The sequence below is a fragment of the Thunnus albacares genome, chromosome 11, assembly GCF_914725855.1.
Source record: "Thunnus albacares chromosome 11, fThuAlb1.1, whole genome shotgun sequence".
NCBI classification, from domain to species: Eukaryota; Metazoa; Chordata; class Actinopteri; order Scombriformes; family Scombridae; genus Thunnus; species Thunnus albacares.
This window is the reverse complement of record NC_058116.1, coordinates 13,591,631-13,617,599: the sequence shown is the minus strand read 5'-3', so window position 1 is coordinate 13,617,599 and position 25,969 is coordinate 13,591,631. Positions and strand designations below refer to the sequence as shown.

Genomic DNA, 25,969 nt, shown 5'->3' with positions numbered 1-25,969 from the left:
TACTTACAAGTAATGTGTGTGTATCCAAAGTCTGATATATTCCTCTGTGCCGCAGACCTCCATTGTTGTCCAAAAGCTATTAAAAACATGTCAATGAGCCTCACCGCTGTACTGGGTGACATGTTCCTTCAACACGGACAGTAGTTTGTTTAGAAACTGCTCCAAAGACTAATAACAGGGATCACATTTTCAGTCTCCGGAGTAGTTCCGTGTAAGGCAGACACCATTGCGCATGCTCGGGAAGGTGGTTCCCTTTGCACTGAAGTTCTTTGAGAAATTTACAATGTAGCACAAAGTCAAGAGGTTGTGATATGTAGCACAACAAGCTAGTGAAGCTCTGTAAATGGAACGGCGTTCTTGTGCATGCGCAATAGCGTCTGCCTTTGACAGAACTCCTCTCTGGAGACTCAAAACATGATTGCTGCTATTAGTCTTTGGAGCTGTTTCTCAATAAACTACCGTGCCCAAAACTCTTCATGATGAAGGAACATGTCAGCCAGTGCAATGGTGACGTGTTTTTAATAGCTTTTGGACAACAACGGACGTCTACAGCGCAGGAGGAATGAAACATATCAGGCTTTGGATACACAATACTTGTGAGTAGGATCAATTCGTTAAGAAAAATATTGGCAGCCATATTCTTTAAAAGCGTGCCCGAGGCCAGTTGCATGTATATATGGGCCGGCATGCCAGTGTTACATTTTTCGAAATCCTGGAAAAACTCAAAAAGCCTTTTTGCTGTACAGTAATCATCATGCTAGAGCTGGGATTCTTCTATAAAAATATGTTGGCTTGAAGAAACAAAGCAGGACTCCGCTGGGGGAATCAGAGCCAGGATGTAAGCTCTCCTGCTGCCTTCGACACATTAACAATGTCTCAGTGAAACCACATTGTGACCCTCATCTGAAGAGGCAAAACCCTGATCCCCACAAATAATTCAATACTCTAATATCCCCTTGGTATTTGCTGTGACCACGGAAATATGATAGCGTTCATTCTCTGCTTGTGCCCTGAACCCACAGGTCAGGTGGTAGCAGATCACAGAGTCTTCTGTGACTCAGAGGTTAAACTAATCATGCATGACTTTCTCACATGGCCTGACCAGTACCCTTAGAAATCTACACCAGCTTGTCATCCAGCCATGGGTGAACCTGCTTTATATTCATTTACATCACTGAGGACTTCTGTTGGTTTGACTGGTGTTTACTGTAACAGCTACACTGATCATCATTGAATTCAATTATGTAGACATACATACATTAGATTGTGCATGTCAAAATGTTATGCAACTGCCCAGTAAGACACACATTTCTTTCAACTGCACCAACAACTTCTTTGAACGTCTCACACACAGCCCAAACATGCCTACATACTGCAGCATTTGTACAACTTATCAACACCTTGCTCTGAACTCAAAGCAATATCACATACTTGTGTGTTCTTGACTTATGATAGGTTATCTGCAAGAAATTCCTGTAAAGCCACATTTCACCATCACATTTTTCATCTTTTTATTTGTCAAGCCTGTCTTTATAGCTAAGAATGTCCTTCAACCATGTCTGTGTTAATGTCTTACAAGAAAAAATAAATAAATAAATTCACATCCCAGCATAAAAATCAACCCATGACTGGAGGTAAGGGCTGATAAACACTGCCCCCTACTGACACAAAAATGTTCTTACAGTTACTTGCTGTATTTTTTTTCTGTGTGCAGGTTATAGATTAGATTTGCTGTGTTAAACTGTCAAACACAACACCAGTTTATTAGATTATTTTCCTCCTATTTCATTGCAAATGTATTATATTTCATTTCAATAATCATTTTTCTCTTGATGCATGGTTTCTTCTGTACATTTGTTGGCTCCATTTCTCAGCTTTCTTCAGGAATTTTAAGGCAAACCCTGCAACCTTCAATAAAGATTCTGGTACTATTACTAAGATATTTCTATAAACAATTTAAAGAAACTGAAATCTGAGCTTTTAGTGTATATCAAACCGATATTGAAGAGGAAATAAACTGCTTACAAATCACAATCACACTAGAAATGAATTTACTGGTCAGTGCAATAAACAATACCCAAAACATCAGCAAAAAGTACAGTGAGACAAATGAATAATTAAAAATACACCCTGAACTCTGAGAAATTGGAATTATTATCACAGCAGTTAATTAGCAGAAATAAGCCAGCCTCAAGATTAATGAGTGCAAGAAGCCTTGTTTTAAACACATAGAAGAAAACACATCTGACAGTGAACCCTCATTTGATCTTTTTAAAAGTGTGTATGGGGGTTACTTTTATAATGCAGCAGTATACAGCATCATAATATTACATAGTATATTTTTCAGTCCTTTATGAATCCACAAGAATCTGATACTAATGCTGATATTCTCCTAAATCACCTTCAATGAAGGTTTTGGATCCTAATAAACAACAAAGATCTGTTTTTTAAGTTATTTTTTCACCTTAGTGTATTCATTATGAGTAAAGTCAAAAGTCATAGTTTCAGCTTTATAAGATTAGTGTTCATTTCTATTGTCAATGTAGTGTCTTCCTAATATGTTAGGTCAAAGGTCAGAGCAACGCATTTGTATGATTTGTGCACTTAAAATGATTTAAGAGTTTACCTTTTGTGAAAAACAAACAAACAATGAAAAATGATACACAAGAAACAAGAGATAAATCAAGAAAAAGTCTTCTCTGGCAGTCCCTTCCTTCAAACTATAAAGTGTCATCTCTGTAGGGTCATACATACATAATGCATGCATAATGTCTCTCTGAGACTGACTGTTCACTGTGTATAAGTTGGCTGACTCTTTTGTTTGTTTAATCTTTCTTTAGTTTTGTTTTCTTCAGTTATGAAGATAGCATACTGGTATGGCTGGCTTAACCCTCATCCTCGCCGCAACATATTTAACATACAAAAAGCACCGACGGGGGGCCCTGGGGACCCCAAGAATACACTACTGTGAGAAACAACCATTATAGCAAAATGTTAACTTTTTTTCTTGTCAAAACATTATTAGTTATGCTATTAATGTCATCTGAAAAAACAAACAGATTATTATTATTATTTTAGGAAAGTTACAGTTAATTTGCATATTGTGTAAAATGAAAATATAAACTAATCTTTGACACAAATTGCAGCTTTTATCCCAAGTACAATCATTCTACAAAGCCTTCAAAATGACTGACAGAATGTCCCCTATCCCTCTGACAGTGTGTGGTACTTTAAATTAAGACCCATAGCAAACATGAACTCAATAAATAGTTCTATCTATGAAAACTGCATAGACGGAATTGGCTTTTGACTGGGGTCTCCCAGGACCGCGATACATTAGTATTTTTTAAAAAGCATTAATTAAAACAGAAACAGAAAACAATGAATGAATTCATTAGGAACAAATTGACTGACAAAGTCATGAACAATTGCAATAATAGAATAAAACACCTGTGAGATATGACAAAAAGTATACCTCTGGGGTCTGCAAGTACCCAAGTTGGTAGGATTAAGGTTAAAGGAGACAGTGATATATATTGTTACTTTTTTTTTTTGAACAAGTAGTGCACTTCACTTTTTACCTAATGTAAACTATTACTTTCCTGGCTCATGTTGCCTGCCTTCCTTCTTTTGGGCCACACTGGACCTCTTTTTTCTCTTCAACAGATTGACACTCATCTTTGTCTTCCTCTGCTGTGCTGCTGTCTGGCTGTCTCTCAGACTCATCTGAGTCATGTGTGGTCTTGCCCTCTTGTTCTGGCTCTGCCTGGGCAATGTCTAGAGACTCTTGACAGGTATTGGTGTTACTGTTGTCTGGTGTTGTCTGGTGTTGTCAGTGTGGCACTCTGAGGCTGCTGGGAGGTAGCTACAGACTGATTCTGTGCCTTATCTATTGATTCCTGATCACCTACACCATCAGATTCTTCTGTTGAGTTAGACTCCATGTGATTTTTCTCTGCAGTTTCTCCAGTGACCTGATCTGAGTTGGAATCTTCCTTGAGGTTAACAGTGATGTCCTCAGGTGACATATGTGGAGAGCTTTGGGTCAAAGAGGGATGAGGCTGAGGAGAAGAAGGAGGGACACCACTGGCAGGAACAGACTTTTCTTCCTCATCCTCATCTGCCTCCTTTTCTGGCTCTAAAACAGACAATAAAAAGTATAAGAAATTGCAAATAAAACACTGCATCAGTCTACTAAGAATTTGCAAAGTGATTAAATTGTTCATAGGCAGCTTTGGTTTAAAATTAATCAGTCTTACTCCAGGGAGGTTTTAAAAATGAGCAAATCTAAGAAGCCATCTTTCAAGTGAACCATGGTCTACATTAAAATGAACAATAAAGTGAATCAAATAAATCCTAATTGTGCAGTCATTTTTAAAGGGTAATAACTGGTTGACTTTAATTCTTTCGTCTAAGACCCAGGACATACTGGAAAGATTTTTCTTATCTGCCATGGTCTAGAATAATCAGTAAATAATTGTAACTCCTGCTGCTACACCGTTTGTAATGTGTATCTGATATTATCAAGTATGCACAAACTAACTTAGATGTCTTGGTTTCATCCAGTGGCACTGTACTGATCCTCAGTTTCAAATCAGACTGCTGTACTGTACAGTGAAAGGCATACATGCTCAAAATACTTCAATATTCAATATTTGAATGAGATACATTTACAAAGTAATAAAAATGATTATGAACATAATTTGTATCAGCATGTCAGAGATTAAGGGCTCTGAGAGTAATCAGTAAAGTTTTAAAGTCAATCCTAAATTTCAAAAAGTAGCCAGTGACTGCCCACAGATTAGGTTAACTGCCTGGCAGCAGCATTTTGTAGACGGAGGCAGGAGATGGTCTTAGAATAGAATAGTTGCAGTGATCTAGTCTTATATCTAGTCGATATAAACACATGAATTACCATTTCAAAGTCAGCAAAAGACAGAAATGACAGGAATGCAAAGGACAGTTACACACACCAAAATTACAGGCACCATGCTAGACAGAATTTTGGGGGTCATATGAGATGATTTGGGATTTGAATAATTTATCTCTCGGATGTTCTCTCATATCCATTACTTAACATTTGATAAACAGAGTAGAATGTGAGACCAGCCGCACTCATTGCAGGGTTTTAAAAGTGAAGACCTGAGAATCATCAGCATAGTGTTAATTAATGGTTGAATTTTGTGTTTGTGAATGATTCAGTAATATAATTTGAAAACAATAGAGAACCTGGGATTGATCCCTGTTGAACACCACAGGGCAGGAGATGGGAAAGAGAAGATTTTGTCTAACAACAGAGAAACTTCTGTTGTTCATCAAAACAAATCAAGTCTAAAATTCCAACATATTCATCTAGTTGACTGATTAAAATAGCAGGATATACTTTGACTAAAAGCCACAATCAGATCATAAAAGATTTGCATTTAAAAAGTAGATTGCTAGTGACCTTCAGACCTTCAGCCTTGTTTTAAAAGAAATAAATTACTTAAAAATATTGTTTTCTAAATTTTGATAAAAGCAGAAAATCAGAAAAAAAGGTCTATAATTGCTAAAAAACTATGGAATCACTGGGCTTCTTCAACACAGTCTAATTATAGCATATTGTAAAGATCAAGGAAATAAACCAAAGACAAGGAGCCGATAACAACTGCAGGTATGCTTTAAATGACTGACTGATACACATTTGTTCCTTTGAAAAAGGAAGCAGAAGGACCTACAAGTCCATTTCATACGATCAAAATCAATCAGCATAATATATATCTGTCAGTTAATAAACTCTAACATTACAGCACTATGTATAATATGGATATTACACAAGGATATGTACTTTTACAGTGATAGAGCAATATATATCACAATATGGGCAATTTCCTGACTTTTTTGGCTAATCCAGCAAAATAAATACCTGACAAATCAAGGTGCTTCATCATACTGATACAACAGTATTGTTCATTGAGTTGCAGCATTATCTGCAATGACCAAATACACCTTGTGATATTACAGCAATGACTATCTTGCTATAAACAGTAAAGTAAAGTGACAAGTCTCTATCCTACCATGGTATACATTGTCATATCACCCAACCCTAAATTCTGCATATCTAATTTATCATTTCATGTTCAGAAACTAGAATGTCTTTTCATTGCGGGTTAGTTTCTGCTGTGTTTTCGTGAATGCTTTTTTTCCCTGTTACTATTCTGAATCTAACTCAGACAATGTAGTTTCCAAACCTATTTGTTCAGGAGCAGTGGATGATTGCATATCATACTGCATGTCCTCACTGTCTGGTTTATTTGCCTCCTCAGAGTTCGAGGAATCACATGGAGAAAATAATCAAAAGAGTAACTGGTATGAAAATAAGTATTAGTTGCAGCGTTAGCTAACAAAAATTACCTTTCCTTGTGTCTGCTGGTGGTCTTTTGGGGGTAGTCTGTCCACCATTGTTTGCCTCAAAACGTTCTTTAACTTTCATGACGTAACCTGGAAAGAGCGAACAGTTAAAACCAGAAAAAAAGATAGGAATTAAACATAAAATGATTACTGGTTCAGTCCGTAATAGTTTCAATCAATTATGATTTGTTTCACATGCCATTCCCTGAAATTATCTAAATCTCACTGCGTTCTGTATTCTACAATGTAAAGATAAGGACTGGTCTGTTCATTGCGTATAAGCCGGCTGACTCTTTTGTTTTTTAATCTTTCTTTAGTTTTGTTTTCTTTAGTTATGAAGATAGCATACTGGTATGACTGACTTAACCCTCATCCTAGCAACATATTTAATATACAAAAACCACCGACAGGGTGCCCTGTGGACCCCAAGAATAAACTACTGTAAGAAACAACAAACAACAAACAATAGGGAAATGTTAACTTACTTCTTCTCAAAACATTATTAGTTATGTAATTAATGTCATCTGAAAAAAACAGATTAACAGATTGTTAGTTTGCATATAGTGTAAAATGAAAATATAAACTAATCTTTAATACAAATTGCGGCTTTTATCCCAAGTACAATCATTCTACAAAGCCTTCAAAATGACTGACAGAATGTCCCCTATCCCTCTGACAGTGTGTGATACTTTAAATTAGGACCCATAGCAAACATGAACTCAATAAATAGTTCTATCTATGAAAACTGCATAGACGGAATTGGCTTTTGACTGGGGTCTCCCAGGACCCCGATACATTAGTATTTTTTAAAAAGCATTAATTAAAACAGACACAGAAAACAATGAATGAATTCATTAGGAACAAATTGATTCAGTCATGAACAATTGCAACAACAGAATAAAACACCTGTGAGATATGACAAAAAGTATACCTCTGGGGTCTGCAAGTACCCAAGTTGGTAGGATTAAGGTTAAAGGAGACAGTGAGCCTTTTATATTGTTACTTTTTTTTTAACAAGCAGGGCAAGCTTCACTTTTCATCTACTGTAAACCATTATTTTCTTGGCTCATTTGCTTGTTTTACGTTGGTTCCCATCTTGCTTTGTTATAAAAATCTTTCCATCTGAATTTTGAAGTGGAACATCTAATAAAACAACTTTCTTTGGATTTTCTTTGGATGTTATACTGTCTTATAACTCTTTATCATTACATCTTTGCATGGAATTTTCTCTTTTGTCTCCTGTGTGTTATGTCACTTTTACAACTTCACTTTCACTATCAGCTTTTAGGGAAGCTATTCAACAACTTCACCTTTTCTTTGTTATTCAGGCTCATGTTGCCTGGCTTCCTTCTTTTGGGCCACACTGGACCTCTTTTTTCTCTTCAACAGATTGACACTCACTTTTTTTTCTCTCTGCTGTGCTGCTGTCTGGCTGTCTCTCAGACTCATCTGAGTCATGTGTGGTCTTGTTCTCTTGTTCTGGCTCTGCCTGGGCAGTGTCCAGAGACTCTTGACAGGTATTGTTGTTACTGTTGTCTGGTGTTGTCAGTGTGGCACTCTGAGGCTGCTGGGAGGTAGCTACAGACTGATTCTGTGCCTTATCTATTGCTTCCTGATCACCTACACCATCAGATTCTTTTTCATCTTCAGAAACTGGTTTGTCAGTTTCTTGCTGGTTATCTTCTCTTTTGTCAGTTTCTCCCTGTGCCAAGTGTGAATCTTGCTCATGTGCAGTTGTTTCTGAGCCTTTCTGGTCAGAAATGGTGGACGACTGTTTCTCCTCACTAGAGTCATCTGCTGAGTTAGACTCCATGTGATTTTTCTCTGCAGTTTCTCCAGTGACCTGATCTGAGTTGGAATCTTCCTTGAGGTTAACAGTGATGTCCTCAGGTGACATATGTGGAGAGCTTTGGATCAAAGAGGGACGAGGCTGAGGAGAAGGAGGAGGGACACCACTGGCAGGAACAGACTTTTCTTCTTCATCCTCATCTGCCTCCTTTTCTGGCTCTAAAACAGACAATAAAAAGTATGAGAAATTGCAAATAAAACACTGCAACAGTCTGTTAACAATCTGCAAAGTGATTAAATTGTTCATAGGCAGCTTTGGTTTAAAATTAATCAGTCTTACTCCAGGGAGGTTTTAAAAACAAGCAAAGCTAAGAAGCCATCTTTCAAGTGAACTATGGTCTGCATTAAAATGAACAATAAAGTGAATCAAATAAATCCTAATTGTGCAGTCATTTTTAAAGGGTAATAACTGGTTGACTTTAATTCTTTCTTCTAAGACCCAGGACATACTGGAAAGATTTTTCTTATCTGCCATGGTCTAGAATAATCAGTAAATAATTGTAACTCCTGCTGCTACACCGTTTGTAATGTGTATCTGATATTATCAAGTATGCACAAACTAACTTAGATGTCTTGGTTTCATCCAGTGGCACTGTACTGATCCTCAGTTTCACATAAGACTGCTATACTGTACAGTGAAAGGCATACATGCTCAAAATACTTCATCATATAAATACACACATATATTTTCGACAACTTAGTTGTTTGTTATCCAGTCTAGTTATCCAAACAAGTTGCAAAGCCATTTGAATGAGATACATTTACAAAGTAATAAAAATTATTATAAACATAATTTGTATCGGCATGTCAGAGATTAAGGGCTCTGAGACTAATCAGTAAAGTTTTAAAGTCAATCCTAAATCTCAAAAAGTAGCCAGTGACTGCCCACAGATTAGGTTAACTGCCTGGCAGCAGCATTTTGTAGACGGAGGCAGGAGATGGTCTTAGAATAGAATAGTTACAGTGATCTAGCCAAGTCGATATGAACACATGAATTACCATTTCAAAGTCAGCAAAAGACAGAAATGACAGGAATGCAAAGGACAGTTACACACACCAAGATTACAGGCACCATGCTAGACAGAATTTTGGGGGTCATATGAGCTTTTCTCTCGGATGTTCTCTCATATCCATTACTTAACATTTGATAAACAGAGTAGAATGTGAGACCAGCCGCACTCATTGCTGGGTTTTAAAAGTGAAGACCTGAGAATCATCAGCATAGTGTTAATTAATAGTTGTGAATTTTGTGTTTGTGAATGATTTAGTAATATAATTTTTTGGGATGTCTGGAATGTCTCTTTATTGTGGCTTAGTTTCTGCTGTGTTTCCCTGAATGTTTTTTTTTTTCTCTGTGATTATTCTGAATCTAACTCAGACATGTAGTTTCCAAACCTGTCTGTTTGGGAGAAGTGGGTGATTGCACATCACACTGCATGTCCTCACTGTAGTCTGGTTTATTTGCCTCCTCAGAGTTCGACGAATCACATTGTGGGGGCTCATTCTCTGTGGGTTCTCTGACTACATCTGCATCAGCTTCTTTGTCCTTGCTAGCATGATGGACAGGCTCAGTATTCACATCCAGATGTGAGGGAGGCTCAGGACCAGGAGAGAAAAGAGGTTTGTCTGCATTCTTCCCTAAACATGAAACACAAAGAAGAAAATAAATTGCAGAAAAAGAATGCTTTAAGAGATGAAACATACAGAAGCAGAAGTTGAGAGTCAAACAGTCCGGGTAAGTAGTGTTGAACTTACTTAAATCAATAGTTGATCAACATAAAATGGATGATTATCACTTTTAATTATGGACTTACATTTTAGTCATTTATAAAGCAAAAATGACAAATATTCACTAGTTTCATAACCAGTGAGTACTTGCTGCTTTTGTCTGGCTTATCTAATTGTTAATTGATTTTTTTACATGTTAGAGATACAATTTTGAGGGGAAAATCTGTCCACCATTGTCTGCCTCAAAACGCTTTCTAGTTTCCATGACACACCCTGGAAAGAGTGAACAGTTAAAACCAGTAAAATTAATTGGCTGCACCCTTTATACCATGTAACAGTTATAATAACAACATTTGTGTTGGTGTAACCTTTTTGTGACAACCGATCAGATACTTCTTGTGCTGTAAAAGAAAAAAAAAGAAGATAGGAATTAAACATAAAATGATTACTGATTCATTCCGTAATAGTTTCAGTCAGTTATGATTTGTGTCACATGTCATTCCCTGAAATTATCTAAATTTCATCACTCTATTCTCTACTCATAAGCACAATTCTTGATATTTATGTTAGTCCTAAAAGGCAATGTGAGGCATCCACAAGCCAAATATTTACATACAATGAAGGTTTTATTATTATCATTTAAAATTATTTGATACAAATTTTGTTTTTTGCACTCCTGATCAGGGCTTAACAGCAGATAAATGACATTCAGAGAGAAAATGACAATGCAAAATGTTCTTTATCCATTATTAGAAATATATTCCTTATTTGCTTTAAACCCATGTTTTTGCCACTGTGATAGCACATATTTACATGTTTCTTAGCAAAAGTGAAAGTTGTTATAAACCTGCCTATAGCCTAAAACAGGAACATAAAACAACCCAAATCAGAAAGTATAACATTCAGCATCCTTTACCTTTTTCAGTGTCTGGATCTGAGTATTTGGCTTCTTTGTGTTCACTAGCAGAGTCATTAGGCTCCGTTTGGACCAATGAGCGAAGTAGCTGTTTAGAGGGAAGTGTGGGTGCTCTGTCAAGGAATGGCTGATTTTCCTCAATCTCAGATGCCTTGTTATCTGACCCTGACAAAGAAATTGACAAATTTTTCACATGAAAGCCATGGACTGCATCATTTTGAATGACATAATGAATCAATACCCATTATGAATCCTCAATATAATAAATTACAAATAATTCATTATAAATCAAATGTTTTGGGGTTTTGGTCAGTTAGTCTGACAAAACAAGCAAATCTAAAGACAACTTGTGATGGGCATTTTGTTATTTTCTGGCATTTTGTAAACCTGTGAATTAATCTCAATAAAATGGTCAGGTGAATTGATGATAAAAAAAAAACGTTACTTGCAGCCCTACATCTGAGACTGACCAACGAAAACAGAGTATCGTACCTTCCATTCTCCGTTCTCCTGGTGACTGTTCTAAATCACCTCTTTTTCCTTTTTCACAGCATGCTGGAAGAGCAAGAGGACAGGAAAAGACGAAAAGAAACAGTATGTTTTAGTTTTATACAAAATGTCTGCACATAAATGCTTTTGTCTACACACTGCTGGTAGTCCTGTAGGAACATGGGATCTCTAAATGGCAAAGAACCTTGTCCCGGATAGAAATGGCTCCATGCGTTATTGTTATATTCAGTAAACCTCTGAGAACACACAGACACTGTACCTTTAGCAAGTTTTCTACGGAATATGAAGCCCAGGAGCAGGAGTAGGAGTAGAGCGATAATTGAAAACAAGATGACGAGGCCGATAATCAGTCCTGTAGATGAACTTTTGTCTGCACAGAAATACAAAAGTCAAACTTACAGCAACCTCTTAGTACACAACATTACATCACTATAACAACATTCACATACTGTTGTACCGTAACCCTGGACATTTCAGTCTAGATTTATGATAATATACAATACATACATACAATACATTTATTCCATTATTATTGATAAGGTACACATCATCTGTGTGTTTAATTTTCTATTTTCATAATGTTATCACTGTAAAAAAAAGAAATCTTTGAAAGATCAAAATCTCAGCTTCGCATTTAATGTTACTGTCAATGCAGCAGTGCAGGTATGGGTTTCTTATTAGTTGATTAATTGATTAGTTGATCAACAGAAAATTAAACAGCGACTAATCGAATTATTGTTTTAGTCATTTTTAAGAAAAAATGCCCAAAATTTGCTGATTGCAGCTTCTCAAATGTGAGGATATGAAGCTTTTCTGTGTCATACATGATTGTAAACTGAATATCTTTGGATTTTAAACTGTTGTTAAGACAAAACAAGTGATTTGAAGATGTCACCTTGGACTCTTAGAAATCATAACAGGTGTTTTACACTATTTTCTTTTTTAAATTTTATAGACAAAGCGATTAATCAAGAAAATACTCATCAGATGAATTAATAATGGAAACATTAGTTGGAGCCATAATCCAATGTAAATTACTGTAGTTTTCTGAAGGTATATTTGCTTGAAATGACAAAATCTACAGTGAAATCTTACCAGGGTAGCAATCCTTTGCAATGAATGTAGCTCTTTCATTACTCAGAGGGTTGCTCACACTACAACTGTATTCTTCATCATCATATCCATCCCCCAGAGATATTGTTATGTTTGGGCCAGGCTGCACTGGCTGGCCAGGCCGTGAGCTCCACTCTAACTTCATTAACGACTGAGGGTGACTGGGCTCTGCAGAGCACATTAGTGTTGCCTGGATTCCAAGTTTGTCTGAGCCGCTGCCGTCGATCATCTCACAGGATATGGTGGGCTTGGCAACTTTGTCTATATACGAAAACATAAATGGAAATAAATTATTTATACAACATCATACATTACATTCCTGCATAAACACTTAAAGCATGGTAAAGGGTATAAAAGGCAAAAAGTGCTTAGCAAGAATTAGCATTGCAAGACAAGATAAAATGTTAATAAAACTACTAAAAATTTGATTTAGTATTCCATAGAAGATGTATGAAAAGAATAAAATAAAACAGAATTCAGTAAGAGAAATAAAATAACAATGGCAGGGACATCATCATCATTATTATCATTATTAATTCCTATCTATAAATCTTCATTATTACAAAATGACACTTGTTGTCTTCTGATCCACTGCCTCTACATTTAAGGCATAATTAGGTTTAGAAAAGTATAACTACTTGGTTTAAAGGTCAGGGGAACATACAGGCCATGACAAATTAATTTTTAACAGTGTGGTTAGGGTTAGACCATCACACTTGGTCAATGTGAGGGAAAGAACGGTTAAAAGAAACAAACACTGACTACTAGTGCAAGACACAGGACACGTCAAAGTCAGTTGCTTTGTTCATCCATCCATATCAACTCATTTTCTACTGCAATATAAGAAAGTCACACTAATCCCTGCTTTGGCACTGATCATACAACTGACCAATATTTTCTGGAGGGCTACTAAAACCAGCAGGCCAACTATAAAATCCATTTTATAGGTGACTTAATAAGTGATAATACTGGTTTGATAACTTAATATCCTCACTACACACATGGAAATGCATTATCAAAAACAGTAAACTTTCAACTGTGTTGAAATTATCAATTTGAAACACACACCCTTTCAAAGCTTAAAAAAGCTATTGAGGTTTACATTCAACTCTTGAAAGTAAAAACAAATCCTAAACAAGTGATCTAAACTGAGTTGACAGTAAAACACATGTATTTGCCACCTCTTAGGTCCACATTATTTAGTGTAAGCAGCATAACAGCCTTGACTCTGAGTGAAAAGGTTTCTATCAGCCTTGCACATCTGGCCAGTGCAGTTTCCCCCCATTCTTTGTTGCTTGAGCTCAAAATTTATTACAAACTCTGAACTGGATTGCTAGAGAATAAATCTTCTTACAAGTCACGATTACCTTGCCAGTTGCAACAGGTTTTCCTCAAGATTTCTTAGTATTTTGCTGCATTTATTTTCACTCAACCTACCGCCACCATGCTTCTGATGTGTGGTGTTTGACAAGATAAAACATGGTTTCCGTCTCATCAGAACATAGAGCCATTAACCACTTTGTTTCATAGTCTCCCACATCTTCTGAGAAACACTAACCCACAGACCATGTGAAGGTTTTTTTTTAACAGCTTTCTCATTGTCACTCTACCATAATGTTGCAACTGGAAAAATGCCCGAGCAACAGTTTGTTTTATGCACAATGTCTTACATTGCAGAACTGAAACTCTTACAATAAAAAGTCTGTTTTCTGTTTAGTGTCAATGCAAAGTTGTAAAACATAAAACATGAAAGGATTCAATACTTCATATTGGCAGTGGCAGTGACAGTTGTGAGTCTACTGCTGAACCGGATATTGTTTTGTGTTGTGTTGGTTTTTTATGAACTTAAACAACAATTCCTTGAAAGCTATGAAGTTTTACTGAGTTACTATGGCAACACATCAACTTAAAGGGAATGCAGGTATCAACGTTCATAACACTGACTGACTTACTGTATATCTACTTTAATATGTAAAGGGTTGAAAAAGTTCAAAAGTAAAAAACTTACCCATGACCTCTAATTTGTGATTTGAACGATGAACCCTTCTACCCTTGGTTATTTCCAACTCATAGTCTCCACTGTCTTCATATGTGAGATGTGTGATAGTGAGCTCTGCAGTAATCCAGTCAAGAGTCACCCTGTTTTCATAAGTGCCGAACACCATCTGCTGCGTGCCATCATACTCTACCGCTTTGTGGCCTTTATGTTTCCACAGAATATCATCAGGATTTTCAGGGATGGATGGTATTAGTTTGACCTCCCGCCCCTTGAGTGCATATTGTGGAGACTGTCCTGTAACTAACACAGAAAATGGAGAATTGTAGGAATATTCAGGATTCAAGATTAAAGGACATGGTAACAACTTGCTTTCAACTATGTTTTGTGTGCAGCAGCGGATGGAGTTGCACGGTTGTCATGGAGATTGTTCAGCTGCCATCAAAATTCACATCTGACACCAGAGAAAGGACCACCTGCTATCACATGACAGAAGTTCCATGGTCACATGATGACAACTCCATCCTCTGATGAAGACCATGTAACAGGGTTAGAAGCTCCAGAAAAAGCAAGTAAATAATAGACCTTCAATGTTTTATTTACATTGTCAAATCCTTTGATATAATTCAGTCCTATTTTTTTTCAAGAATACATCTCTGTGGAGCTGCAACAGCTAGTCGATTAATCGATTAGCTGTTTGACAGAAAAATAACCTGCAACTATTTTGTAATAGTAATCAATTACTGATTCAAACATTTAACATTCCCTAGTTCCAACCAATAATTTGTTGCTTTTCTTATGTGATAGTAAATTGAATCTCTTTGGGTTTGTTGGACTAACAAACTTAAAGATAGTGTGACATTATTGCAGAGTTGTTGAATTATTTGATTGTACAGGTGTAATTACAGGTGTAATAAATCAGTGAAATCTGCATACAAATAAATGTTGTTTTGGGATATATCTCTCACCTTGTCCCTCTGGTAAGCTAGGCTATAAATGGAACAGCATTAACTGAAAATATGATAAGATTAATACTCACAACTTGAATCGTACAACTGAGGTAAATCATTAACATGTCATATCCTGTCAGGCCTGAGTCAGTCTCGTAGGTTTTAACCTTCTGTACTGTAGTTTTTATGTCCGCACTGCAAAGCTTAAAAAAACAAGCACAACTAAGAAACTCACCTAGGGCGAAAGCACAGAAAAAATAGGCCAATACATGTCGATGAGCCATAGCAGAAAAATCACTTGTACGTAGCCGCCGTACTTCCCTTCTGGTCTTCGCAGGTGTTACAGGAACAAACAGGTTAACAACTTCCAGATAAAATAAGTCGAAAAGTTCATGTGTTCTTTTTCCTGGAACAGGTTCGGGCAGGTCTGAAACAAAGAGTATCCGCAGGTTAACCAAAGGGTGTGTTTGGTGGATAAACGTCGGAAAACTTCCCAAAGCGAAAGTTACTCGTACAGACGCGCAGGTACGCAACACCTGAGTTTCTGGTTTTTTATGGTCAGCAGCGGATGGAGTTTGCATGGTGATTCTTCACAATAAGACCTTTAGTTTACGTTGAAACTTTGTAAGAGAACAAATCAAATAAGTCAATAATCTTGGATATCATGGAATATATAGGAATTACAACAAATATTTGCTAACTCGAGTGTTTTTATCTCCATACTTTTCCACATTGACCTCAAATCCTTCTCTTGTCAGTCTGCGCTAAAAGGCTACATTTGTTACTATAAAGATGTGGCATAGTTTTGTTTATTCATTTCCTTTTTAAGAAATTTCATATTTAGTCTCACACTTTTAATTACTTTTTTTTACTGGAGTGGTCATAGCATATGATTTAGTTTGAAAATACCGGACATTGACCTTGGTATTTATACAGGATATTCCTCTTCTCATTCTGCGGGCTACAGGAATGTGAGATATGTGTTCATGGAAATGTTTCAGGACTTCAAGACACCACCGAAAATAAACAATCATGGTTGTGTCTCCTACACTGAAACTTGTGTTTTCTGTGGTCTGTTTGGTTGACTGAAAGCAATTTGAATAAAACGAAACTCTTGAGTTATGTTCACCACTTGATGGCAGTGTTCGCAGGAAGACTGACAAGATCAAGCTCAGCAGTAAAGAGCAGTAAAAGACAAAAAGACTGTTGTGTGTGTGTGGTCTGTCATAGGCTACTTTTGGGGACAAATTTCAGACTTTGGACCAGTTAATTGGGGACAGTTTGTCCAACTGGGGACAAAAGCAGAGTCCCCAATTGGGAAAAAGCGTATTTTTGAGTCAGTGGTTAAGGTTAGGGTAAGGGTTAGGATTATGCAAGTAGTGGTTATGGTTAGTGTTAGGGTAAGTCTCCAGGAAATGAATGTACGTCTATATAATGTCCCAAAAAGTGACCAGGGTCTGATATGTGTGTGTGTATGTGTGTGTGTGTGTGTTTACCAGGAATTCCTCATGGTCATGTTTTAGGGACTCGCCTCCCTTATGGTGGCATAAAGCAAGTCCCCTTAACTTAAATCACTAATATACTAATATCACTAATATATATATACTAAGGTAAGTTTAGGGTTATGTAAAGGTTAAAGTAAGGTTTAGGGTTAGGTATGTGATGGTTATGGTTAAGGTTGAAAGTCTCCAGGAAATGAATGTAAGTCAGTGTTATGTCCTCTGAAGTGATGAAAACACAGCTGTGTGTGTGTGTGTGTGTGTGTGTGTGTGTGTGTGTGTGTGAGTGTTTGTGTTGTGAATCAAAAGCCCCAGGTGTCAGGGCTTTTGGTTTGGTTCCTCATATTCCATTCTGACAGCAACATTTCTTTGTTTAGCATGTTTGATTTAATGTCAATGTCTACCATAGTAAACTGTAAAAACCAAGAAACAGCATGTTAACTGATGTGTAATTCGACACTCAGTTATTGCTCTACATTAATTTTTATCAGTATCAAATCAAGTTTAAACGATATTGCTCCAATAATATAGTATCACACAATGTTCTCCAGAACAAAGTCAGGAAAAAAGGCAGCACTCCATAGTAAAAAAAAAACAGTAAAAAGAATCACTTCATGTATCAGTCCTTTACATTAATTTATTCATAATCAATAGGCTGACAAATATGTTGACATATTTTGGCATAAAGCCTTCCTCAGAGTATAGTATCATACTGTTAAAGTATAAATAGGTGAGGGATTGGGATACTGGATCGGGTCTTACATTGTGGTTTTGTTGATGGGTTAGAAGAAAGGACTATCTCTAGTGTTGAATGACTGCATGATTTAGCTGATGTTTCAGTCTTTATTTGTTAACCATTTTTGTAAGTACTCCATTTAATTTCCTTTCAAACATATTTATGAAATAATTACAACATTATTGCTTCACTATGATATTGTTTCATGTCTTTATATTAGTCTTAACTCAATGATTGACTAATATTTTAAAGTGTCCACTCACATGAATTGAGCATTGTAATGCAGGTAAAAGCATTTATTTTAAACACTTTTTTTCTTTCCATGTGTTATTGTTGCCTTCTCGGCAACAATAATGTCCTGTTTGCTGGAGCCTGTGTCATTGGCACTCTGGAGTAGGTACTATCCTGTGTATATGTGTGTAGGACTTCATCAGTGTCACACTGCCATGGTGCGACACTCCCATAGGTAAAACACACTCCTCTGTCAACACTCCTCGGTCAACATCCCAGCACATCACTGTGGAGATGACTTGGTTCTTGTTATCCCGGCCCCCAGTGATGAAGAGTTTGTTGCTACAGGCAGCAATGGCACAGCTTGCCCTCTCCCCAAGACGGGTCACAAGTGACCAGGAGTCTGACAGAGGGGAGTAGCAGTACATGGCGTGCATGGCGCCGCCTGGGAGCAGACAAAGAATTGGACATAATAAGTTTCCCAAAAAATAAACATATCTATTCTTCACTAAATATGTCATTACTCTTGTTTATTTTAAAGCCTGTCTCTCAATTTGGGATGAAACTCTTCTCATGTATTCTCAAAGGTAAACACAGAAACATTGTCCAAATTTAAAGCCACCAACTTACCAACTATATAGATGCAGTTCTTGAAGGTGACTGCATTAGTGCATTTGGTTTCGATGGGAATGGGCGCCCGTAGTTCCCAGCACTCTGTTCCAGGCTCCCAGCACTGAACTTTATCAGTTGCCAGCTTTCCATTCGGCCCACCACCAATCACATAGATCCATCTGTCAAAGTTTGCAGCAGCAAAGGAGCTCACACCTACCGCAAGAGGTGCCACCTGCAATAAGCACAGCCAAAATGACAGTAAGGCATGATGTGAAGTACAGTCAAAGAAACATAGAGGTAAATATGTGAAGTATAGTGTTTAAAAGCAGTATGCTCTATGGAGCATTGGATGTACATTACATAACACCTCATGTACACAATAATAGCACAAAATTAATGAGTATGGTATGGGCCCAATCCAGTGTCTGAGGAGGACATAACTTCCAGTTTTGAGAAAGACTAAACTTTTGGCTGAGGGGTATATGACCTTTAGAAGACCAAATGATATCTTTAAAGGGACATATCATGCACACTTCCAGGTCTATAGTTTTAATCTGGGGCTCTACTGGAATATCTTTACATGATTTACAGTTCCAAAAACTCCTTATTTATCTTATACTAACTCTCTGCACAGCCTCTCAGTTCAGCCTCTGCATCAAATAGGCTCCTGTCTCTTTAAGGCAACCCTCCAGATGAGCCCACTCTGATTGGTTAGCGGGAAGCTGTGTCATGGCTGACTTCTGGCCAGTCAGGGGGCTACGTCAACAAACCATGAAACAAACTATAGTAGTATAGTATAGTAGTAGTATAGTAGGATTTCAGTACTTTTTCTCGTTCTTTACTTGAAATGTCAACTTCTTAAATACATCTATACAAATTTGAGACAGAATCCAATCCGAAATATGAGAGTGGACAATACAAACAACACATGGAATAACCTTAGCAACAACCTTAGCAAGCAAGGCTACGGAATGGACACCCGTTTTTGGGCATGCATCATTGCAAACAAAGCCGTCAGGGCAGGTTGAAGCCTTAGCATTTGACTTGCAGGGAGCATGTCTAAATACATTAACCTCAAGTTTTGGAACTTTGACCATGTTTGACATAGATATCCGACATCATAACAGTTTATAAATAATAGACAACCATAAAAAGCACATCATTTCCCCTTTAAACATGCATTAATTGATTTTTAGGTCAGTTGGGGGCAGCAGAACCAAGCTGAAAACACAAACTCTCCTTATAAACTTGATGTGGCAACCATGTTAGCAAACAGTTTCCCATTCACACATCTAGCAGACACAGACAGACCAACATTAGCCTTCATATGGAGTCATGTGTCTGGCCAATTGATGAATGAAAATTCTTATATTCACTCTCCTTTTAGCTCTATTTTAGGCTCTACCAACTCCTGAGGGAATGTCTAGCTGCTAAATGCTCCACTATGTGCATCAGCTAGTCACCAATTTTGTCTGTCTGCCATCTGATGCTAAAGGCAGGTAGCTTACAGTCTCTCCACAGAGCTGAGGGGAACTGCAGAGTCAATCTAAAAATTATATAGCTTAATTATATCTTCTTTAACAATTATTTGGTGCAAAGTTACACGTAAGTGCCACTATTATATAAAATATTTGTATGTTTACCTGTGTCCAGCGATTGTGAAAGGGATCATAGGCCTCTACGCTAGTGAGTCTCTGAACTCCATCAAATCCACCCAGTGCGTACACCTTCCCCCCATGGACTGCCATCTTGTGTCTCCAGCGGCCAGTTGTCAAGGACTCTATCTGAATCCACTTGTCCAGGGCACCATTATATTTCCAAACATCGTGCTGTGTCTCTTTACCTCCTAAAATAACAGGAGCATTAGAGAGAGCAGTCACCTACAGACTAAAAACTAGGTTAATGTGTCACAGAATCTGCCTGACAAAATTATCATTCTGATTAAAAATGTAAAATCTCACAACCCAGTTTTAATTTGCACAGTGTACATGTTGCTGAACCGTTACAGAAACCACCATAACTGAGGTGTCAGTTCCTGAGTTGGGAAATGTAAAAACCACAACTCCTGCAGATGATGTCACATCCTCCTGTTGTTTTGTTCAGTGGGTTTACTGAGTAGAACAACATTACATTTGAATAAAAGAAGCCACATTTATTTCAATATCTCATCTAGAAAGTGCTTTATAGAGGAATTCTGTAAATCTTCAATGTAAAAACCAATTTGGCAGTCTGATCATTCAGTAGTTGAGCAACTGTTTCACTTTCATCTGCGCTATAAGGGGTCCCCCACATATTATAGTAACTAAGCCGTTTTCTGAAAGTGTGAAACAGCATCTCTTACCAGATATATACACTTCATTGCGGAAGGTAATGCAAGAAAACTCCACCCATTTTCTGTTTAGAGACTCATCCTCCAACTCTGTCATTGGCAGCCTAGCGACCTCCAGCCTGCTGCGTCTGAGAGGGTCCAAACAAGTGACAGTGGAAATGAAGCGTTCATCTTTAGTGCAGCCTCCAATAATCAGGAACACCTCAGATAAAAAGTGCCGCACACGGGGTTTGGTTCGTTCAGAGACCACCTATAAAACATGATACACACATACAAAGCACATGAAACTATAAAACAATAAAATACAGTAGATTATTTGATCACAAAATGAGGTAGCCACAAAAAAGGTGGTTTAAGCTTTTTCTACTGGTGGACAAAGTGACACACATTTAGATCTTTAATACAGCCTAAGTTTTTCAGATATATTCAAGGTATAATGTTTCCCAAAATAGCTGACCAGTATTTTGTAAAAGAACTCTACTTATATCCGACATATTTTGGTCCCCCCTGTATACTGACCTCCCTGCCGGAGAGGTGATAGATGCGGGCCTCTTGCAGCAAAGGAAAAACCTCACTGCAGCGACGAATCAGTTCATCCGACTCCACTTTTTCTACAAAGTATGCTGGCTCCAATAACGGCAGTCGTATATGTGAAAGCAACCTGGCCAGCAAAGGATAACGTTCATCCTGCCGGGCTCTGACCCAGCGCATGAGTGCCTCGAAAACACACTCCTCACACTTCACATCAAGATCGTCCCTCTGCAGAACAGTCTCCAGCGAGTCTGCTGGCAACTCCAGGAAGTCCTCCTGATGGACTACCTGGGAGAACTGAGAAATGATGTAGGCCTGAGCACTGGTCTTCAGAGCCAGCAGGGCATGACTTTCAGCCAGATTCAGAATCCCAATGCAACTCTCCAGGTGCAGTGATTTGCTCAGAAAGCCAGCACATGCATCCACCACACGCAGGAACTACAAGAAACAAGCAAGCATATGTGTTACAATTTCTTTTTAGCTGAAAATGGAGTAAGGACTCTGATGTAGATGTACAGTTTCTCACTATTGGGATTGTGACCTTGTTGATGAACAGATAAACCTTCAAAATTTCTTAGACTGATGAGTTCTACTATAAATTTCTTTAATAAATAAATTTTTAAAAAATCATTTTAGTATGCCACATTGAAAAACTGACAAGACAACATGAAAATTCTCTTGAAGGTCCAGAATGGGGTCAGAACAGATACATTAACAGTCCATGCTTAATCTCAAACTGCACCCTAAATCTTAATCTGATTGTAATTCTAGCATCAAAGAAGCGAGGACCAACCAGAATGCTTAAACTTAAATTGCTTCTCACAAAAATAGAAGTACACAGACACCTGTCTCATGTGTTATGTAGCACAGCTGTGTAGTTAATTTAAGCCTGTATGGAAAACTGATCCTGACTGTAAACAAGCGGGCAACTTTCACTTCCCTCTTATAGCGACTGGTCTTTTTTTAAAGTATGTTGTTTGTCTCAGTGAACAGGAGAAAAACTGTTTAATGTAAGGTTGGAAACAATTTGGTGATTTTCAATATAGTTCTACACTATAGTGGTGCCATGATATTGATAAAAATTATCAATGTAATATAATATGCCTTTTTGAATATAAATAAATACATTTTCTACATTTCTGATGCTTTTTGTTTCTAATTCTGTCCTACAGTGATTTCTGTCATTCTTTCTGTGTGCTAACTGATAATTCTGTCACTGAATCAATGATTTCAATCATAGACTATAGACTATATTAGGTCGAGCACAGTGTCGAGCTTCAGATTTGACTAGAATAGTGAGGGGAAGACAGATTTTGTTGAGGAGAACCTTCTTTTCACGAATGGATTATATAGGCAAGGTTGCTTCATTTGATCAGTATGTGATCAAACTGGGGGGTTGGTTGGAGCACAGTATAATAAGGACTCTTAATGGACCACACTGAAGATATATGAAATGAAGCTTATTGAAAGTCAGATATATTTGTATACAGCTTTGTGATCACATGTAATATATGCATGTTTAAATCTGAACATAGGTTTAGGTATGTACATGTGGGTGTATGTGCACAAATGTTAATCCATATGTATATAAACTGTATGTGTGCTGGTATGTTGTTTCGTTTTTGTCCATATATTTATAGTTTGGGGTTTTTTTTGTATGATTTTCTTAGAGAATTTCTGTGCTGGTTTATACAGCAAATATAAATCACAAAATGCAATGAATATCAGCCAAACTGTACACACAATAAAATGTTGCTGTTGCGTTAAAGTCTCTAAACCACAAATTTTGGTAGTATGATCCCTCTACTAGTAACACTTAAATCGAAATGAGAAAACGTTACAAGTCTCATGCTGATAATGCACTTTCACACCCAACTAAACTAAAGTTGTAACAAGTTAAGACCGTTTTATTTACTGGTTGGTTTATGTTTTGAGGGTATTACAGCTTTTTGTTTTGCAACTCATTTTTAAGATTAAAAGTTTGTGATTGCTACTAATAATGTGCTCCAGCCTGACAAGGAACTTAATGTGTCACAGATGATTATCGTGCAAAGTGAACTAATCAAGTATCTTTTTAAAAGTTTGTGTCATTTAAAAGCTATACTGTTTTTACCTGGAATTGACTGGCAGCCTCTAGTATTCTCTGGACATTTGAGAATGTGAAGAGGGCTTGACTGGTGTAGGTATATTCCAAAAGAGAGCGCATCGTCCCACTGTCCAACCCTTTAATTTCAACACGCTCCTCGTGACTCTCCTTCAGACCGCTGCAAAACATTGCCCTACACACAGAAAGACATTCATTCAGTAAAACTAGCAGTTTCATCATAATGGAGTCCGACAATGCTTGATTGTTTTTACCTGAAATATTGACTGGCGGCAGCAAGTATGGCTCTGTGGCAAGGGAAGTCATGTCCTTGAACACACAGTATCACATCAGTCAGTTCTCTGTTCACTCGTAGGGTCTCCATCCCTTTCTGCAGCTCCACAGGAAGACCTCCATCTTCCCAACGTAACTCACTCGAGCTTGTCACATTCCCTTTCTCCTCGTCCGGGCTGGGGTCATCTCCAAGAAGAGGCAAGGGACAGTCTGTAGTCTTCTCGAGTGAGTCACTCATCTTCACACCAGAAGCTCTTCAGAGACTCACTCTACTACAAAGAACAGCGTGCAGCTACTTTAGGTGCACCTGCACTGGTAAATAGGAACAAAATAAACCCTGTGGTTTATGCTTGCAACTGTTATGTCGCTCTGAAATGTGGATTTGTTTTTTCCTGTCCTCTTCATACTTCCTATTCCTGTTCTGTGAAGAACACGTATGTAGCAATGCTTGTGTCTAGACACTTCCTCTTCTTGTGCTGAGTAAATTTCCCCTAAGTAACCCAATTTTCCTCTTTTCTCAAGTTGCCAGGTCTCATACAACAGACCAAACAATAACGACACTCAGCATCTACTCTTGCTTGGGACAGAAAAGTCATTTAAGTGTCTGATGTCAAATAAATTTTTAAATATTGTATACTAATATGTTCTTGTGTTTCCACAAAATGCTTTCAACACAAACTATTTTTCTGTTTTATTATCTTACATAACTCCATAATTCTAAATGGGATAGATTTATCATAATAACAAGACCAGACGGTTGCCCGTTTGTTTCCCCAAGAGTAGCACATGCTCCTCCCTCATTACCACCTATCAGATGCCGCTGAGCGAGGCCCTTAAACTCTTAATGCAGTTGTTCTCAACCTCTTTGTCTTATGACACTTTAAAGTGAAGTAGTGTCTACTTGTGACCCCTTGGCACAAGTACCATATGTCTTAGTTGTGTTGTGTAGTTCCAAAGTAATTCCCCTTTCAGGCAGTTTTTCAGAGGCTTGAAAAAAGAAATTATACTGCCCAAGCAAAGATTAGAGAAAAGTTGGAAAAATATCATTTGTGTAGCAGATTTTTTAAATTGCTATCTATGATACATCTGCTCCTTGTCCACAATATATCACTATTTTTATTATTACCACTGAAGTGTAAGTAGTAGTAACATATCTAACACTATACTGTATATTACATTGCTTTATGTTACTTAACACTATATTACTACAATATTTTCATATTTGTATATATATATTTTTTTATGTACATATAATATGATGCCATGCTATTTTGTGGTATTATTTTCATTTTTACTAATATATTTCATATTTTTGTGTTAATTCTGATTGTTGTGTGTATATTATATATAATGTACATATTTTATATATATCACTATATACTTTAATATCTTATCATGTGCCGTATATAGCATTTATTATTCAGTATACACCGATACATACATTATAAATAGTACACACATCTTGGTTGCTGCATCGGATTACTGGGTTTCTTCTGCACAAATATTTGCACAGTTCTCTTAAGTAGTTTGAAGTATTATAATGTACATATTGTATATGACCTTTTGATGACATCACCTTAATTTCCTAAATATCTTATTTTATTATCAGTTACTTCATTTTTGAGGATTTACCTTTGCAATTATTGGACTAGAGCAGGCTGCAGTGAGAGTCAGTGCAGGCAATGTTATCATCTTCTCCACCATGTGGCACTATTGTCTCATTGATCCACAACACAATTTCAAACCTAATCAAAATGAATCACAAAAATGTTCATGTTTCAATATTTGATCAGTTGCCGAAACAGGTCAGACTTGGACCCCTGCTGCTTCCTCTAAACGCAATTAAACCACAGGCCCCTTATCTTCCATGACCTTCCTGTATGATCGGCTTATTGGAAGCATTGATCAAGTCAATGAATAACTGCGTTCGGTAAAAAACAGAGGTTATATTTTATTCTGAGATAAAATAAAATAAATACATGTAATTCGCTCTAAAGGCATAACACTTACAGACATAGGAGGATGTTGATGGAGTGTACATCACCTGCCGGCTGCAGAAAGGAGCAGAGAGCATCACGTTATTTCACTGCACATAACTTCAGGTGTCACTGAGGTAAAGTGAGCGCATTCCACCTTATTTCCAAATAAATGTTTGTTAATTTACATTTTGTGTATATTTTTCAGTCAGATGTATAACTAACTG

General features: G+C 37.2%; 2 protein-coding genes across 3 annotated transcripts; both read right to left on the bottom strand.

Moving 5' to 3' along the window:
- Positions 1-2,034: 2,034 nt before the first annotated feature.
- On the bottom strand, positions 2,035-16,017 carry LOC122991745 (retinitis pigmentosa 1-like 1 protein). The gene is made up of 11 exons (XM_044365024.1): positions 15,687-16,017; positions 14,514-14,804; positions 12,488-12,766; positions 11,652-11,762; positions 11,375-11,437; positions 10,883-11,047; positions 10,335-10,367; positions 9,634-9,876; positions 7,792-8,397; positions 6,394-6,480; positions 2,035-4,138 (listed from the first exon to the last, which is right to left on the bottom strand). Exons 1-11 carry the CDS (start codon positions 15,733-15,735, stop codon positions 3,804-3,806), a joined length of 2,262 nt encoding a protein of 753 aa, XP_044220959.1. The 5' UTR covers positions 15,736-16,017; the 3' UTR covers positions 2,035-3,803.
- Positions 16,018-17,573: 1,556 nt separating this feature from the next.
- On the bottom strand, positions 17,574-25,960 carry klhl6 (kelch-like family member 6). 2 transcript variants are annotated; one of them, XM_044365025.1, is made up of 10 exons: positions 25,931-25,948; positions 25,777-25,817; positions 25,399-25,511; positions 23,748-24,073; positions 23,503-23,668; positions 21,378-21,827; positions 20,871-21,108; positions 20,173-20,375; positions 18,548-18,761; positions 17,574-18,362 (listed from the first exon to the last, which is right to left on the bottom strand). In XM_044365025.1, the coding sequence occupies exons 4-10, from the start codon at positions 24,002-24,004 to the stop codon at positions 18,064-18,066; spliced, it is 1,827 nt and encodes a 608-aa protein (XP_044220960.1). In that variant the 5' UTR covers positions 24,005-24,073; positions 25,399-25,511; positions 25,777-25,817; positions 25,931-25,948; the 3' UTR covers positions 17,574-18,063. The 2 variants fall into 2 exon arrangements, with proteins under 2 accessions (XP_044220960.1, XP_044220961.1); XM_044365026.1 differs by lacking the exon at positions 25,399-25,511 and having other exon boundaries at positions 23,748-24,078; positions 25,777-25,960.
- Positions 25,961-25,969: the final 9 nt, after the last annotated feature.

Bases quoted from the DNA above. Each gene is read 5' to 3' on its own strand.
- klhl6 (XM_044365026.1), bottom strand. From the start codon at position 24,004: ATGAGTGACTCACTCGAGAAGACTACAGACTGTCCCTTGCCTCTTCTT. The intron at 21,828-23,502 runs GTAAAAACAGTA...TGTTTCTTGTAG, and splicing joins AGGCTGCCAGTCAATTCCAG to TTCCTGCGTGTGGTGGATGC. The intron at 18,363-18,547 runs GTAAGTTGGTGG...GTCTGCTCCCAG, and splicing joins GAACTGCATCTATATAGTTG to GCGGCGCCATGCACGCCATG.
- LOC122991745 (XM_044365024.1), bottom strand. From the start codon at position 15,735: ATGGCTCATCGACATGTATTGGCCTATTTTTTCTGTGCTTTCGCCCTA. The intron at 12,767-14,513 runs GTAAGTTTTTTA...TTTCGTATATAG, and splicing joins TCACAAATTAGAGGTCATGG to ACAAAGTTGCCAAGCCCACC. The intron at 10,368-10,882 runs GTAAAGGATGCT...TTTCTTTTACAG, and splicing joins AGATCCAGACACTGAAAAAG to CACAAGAAGTATCTGATCGG.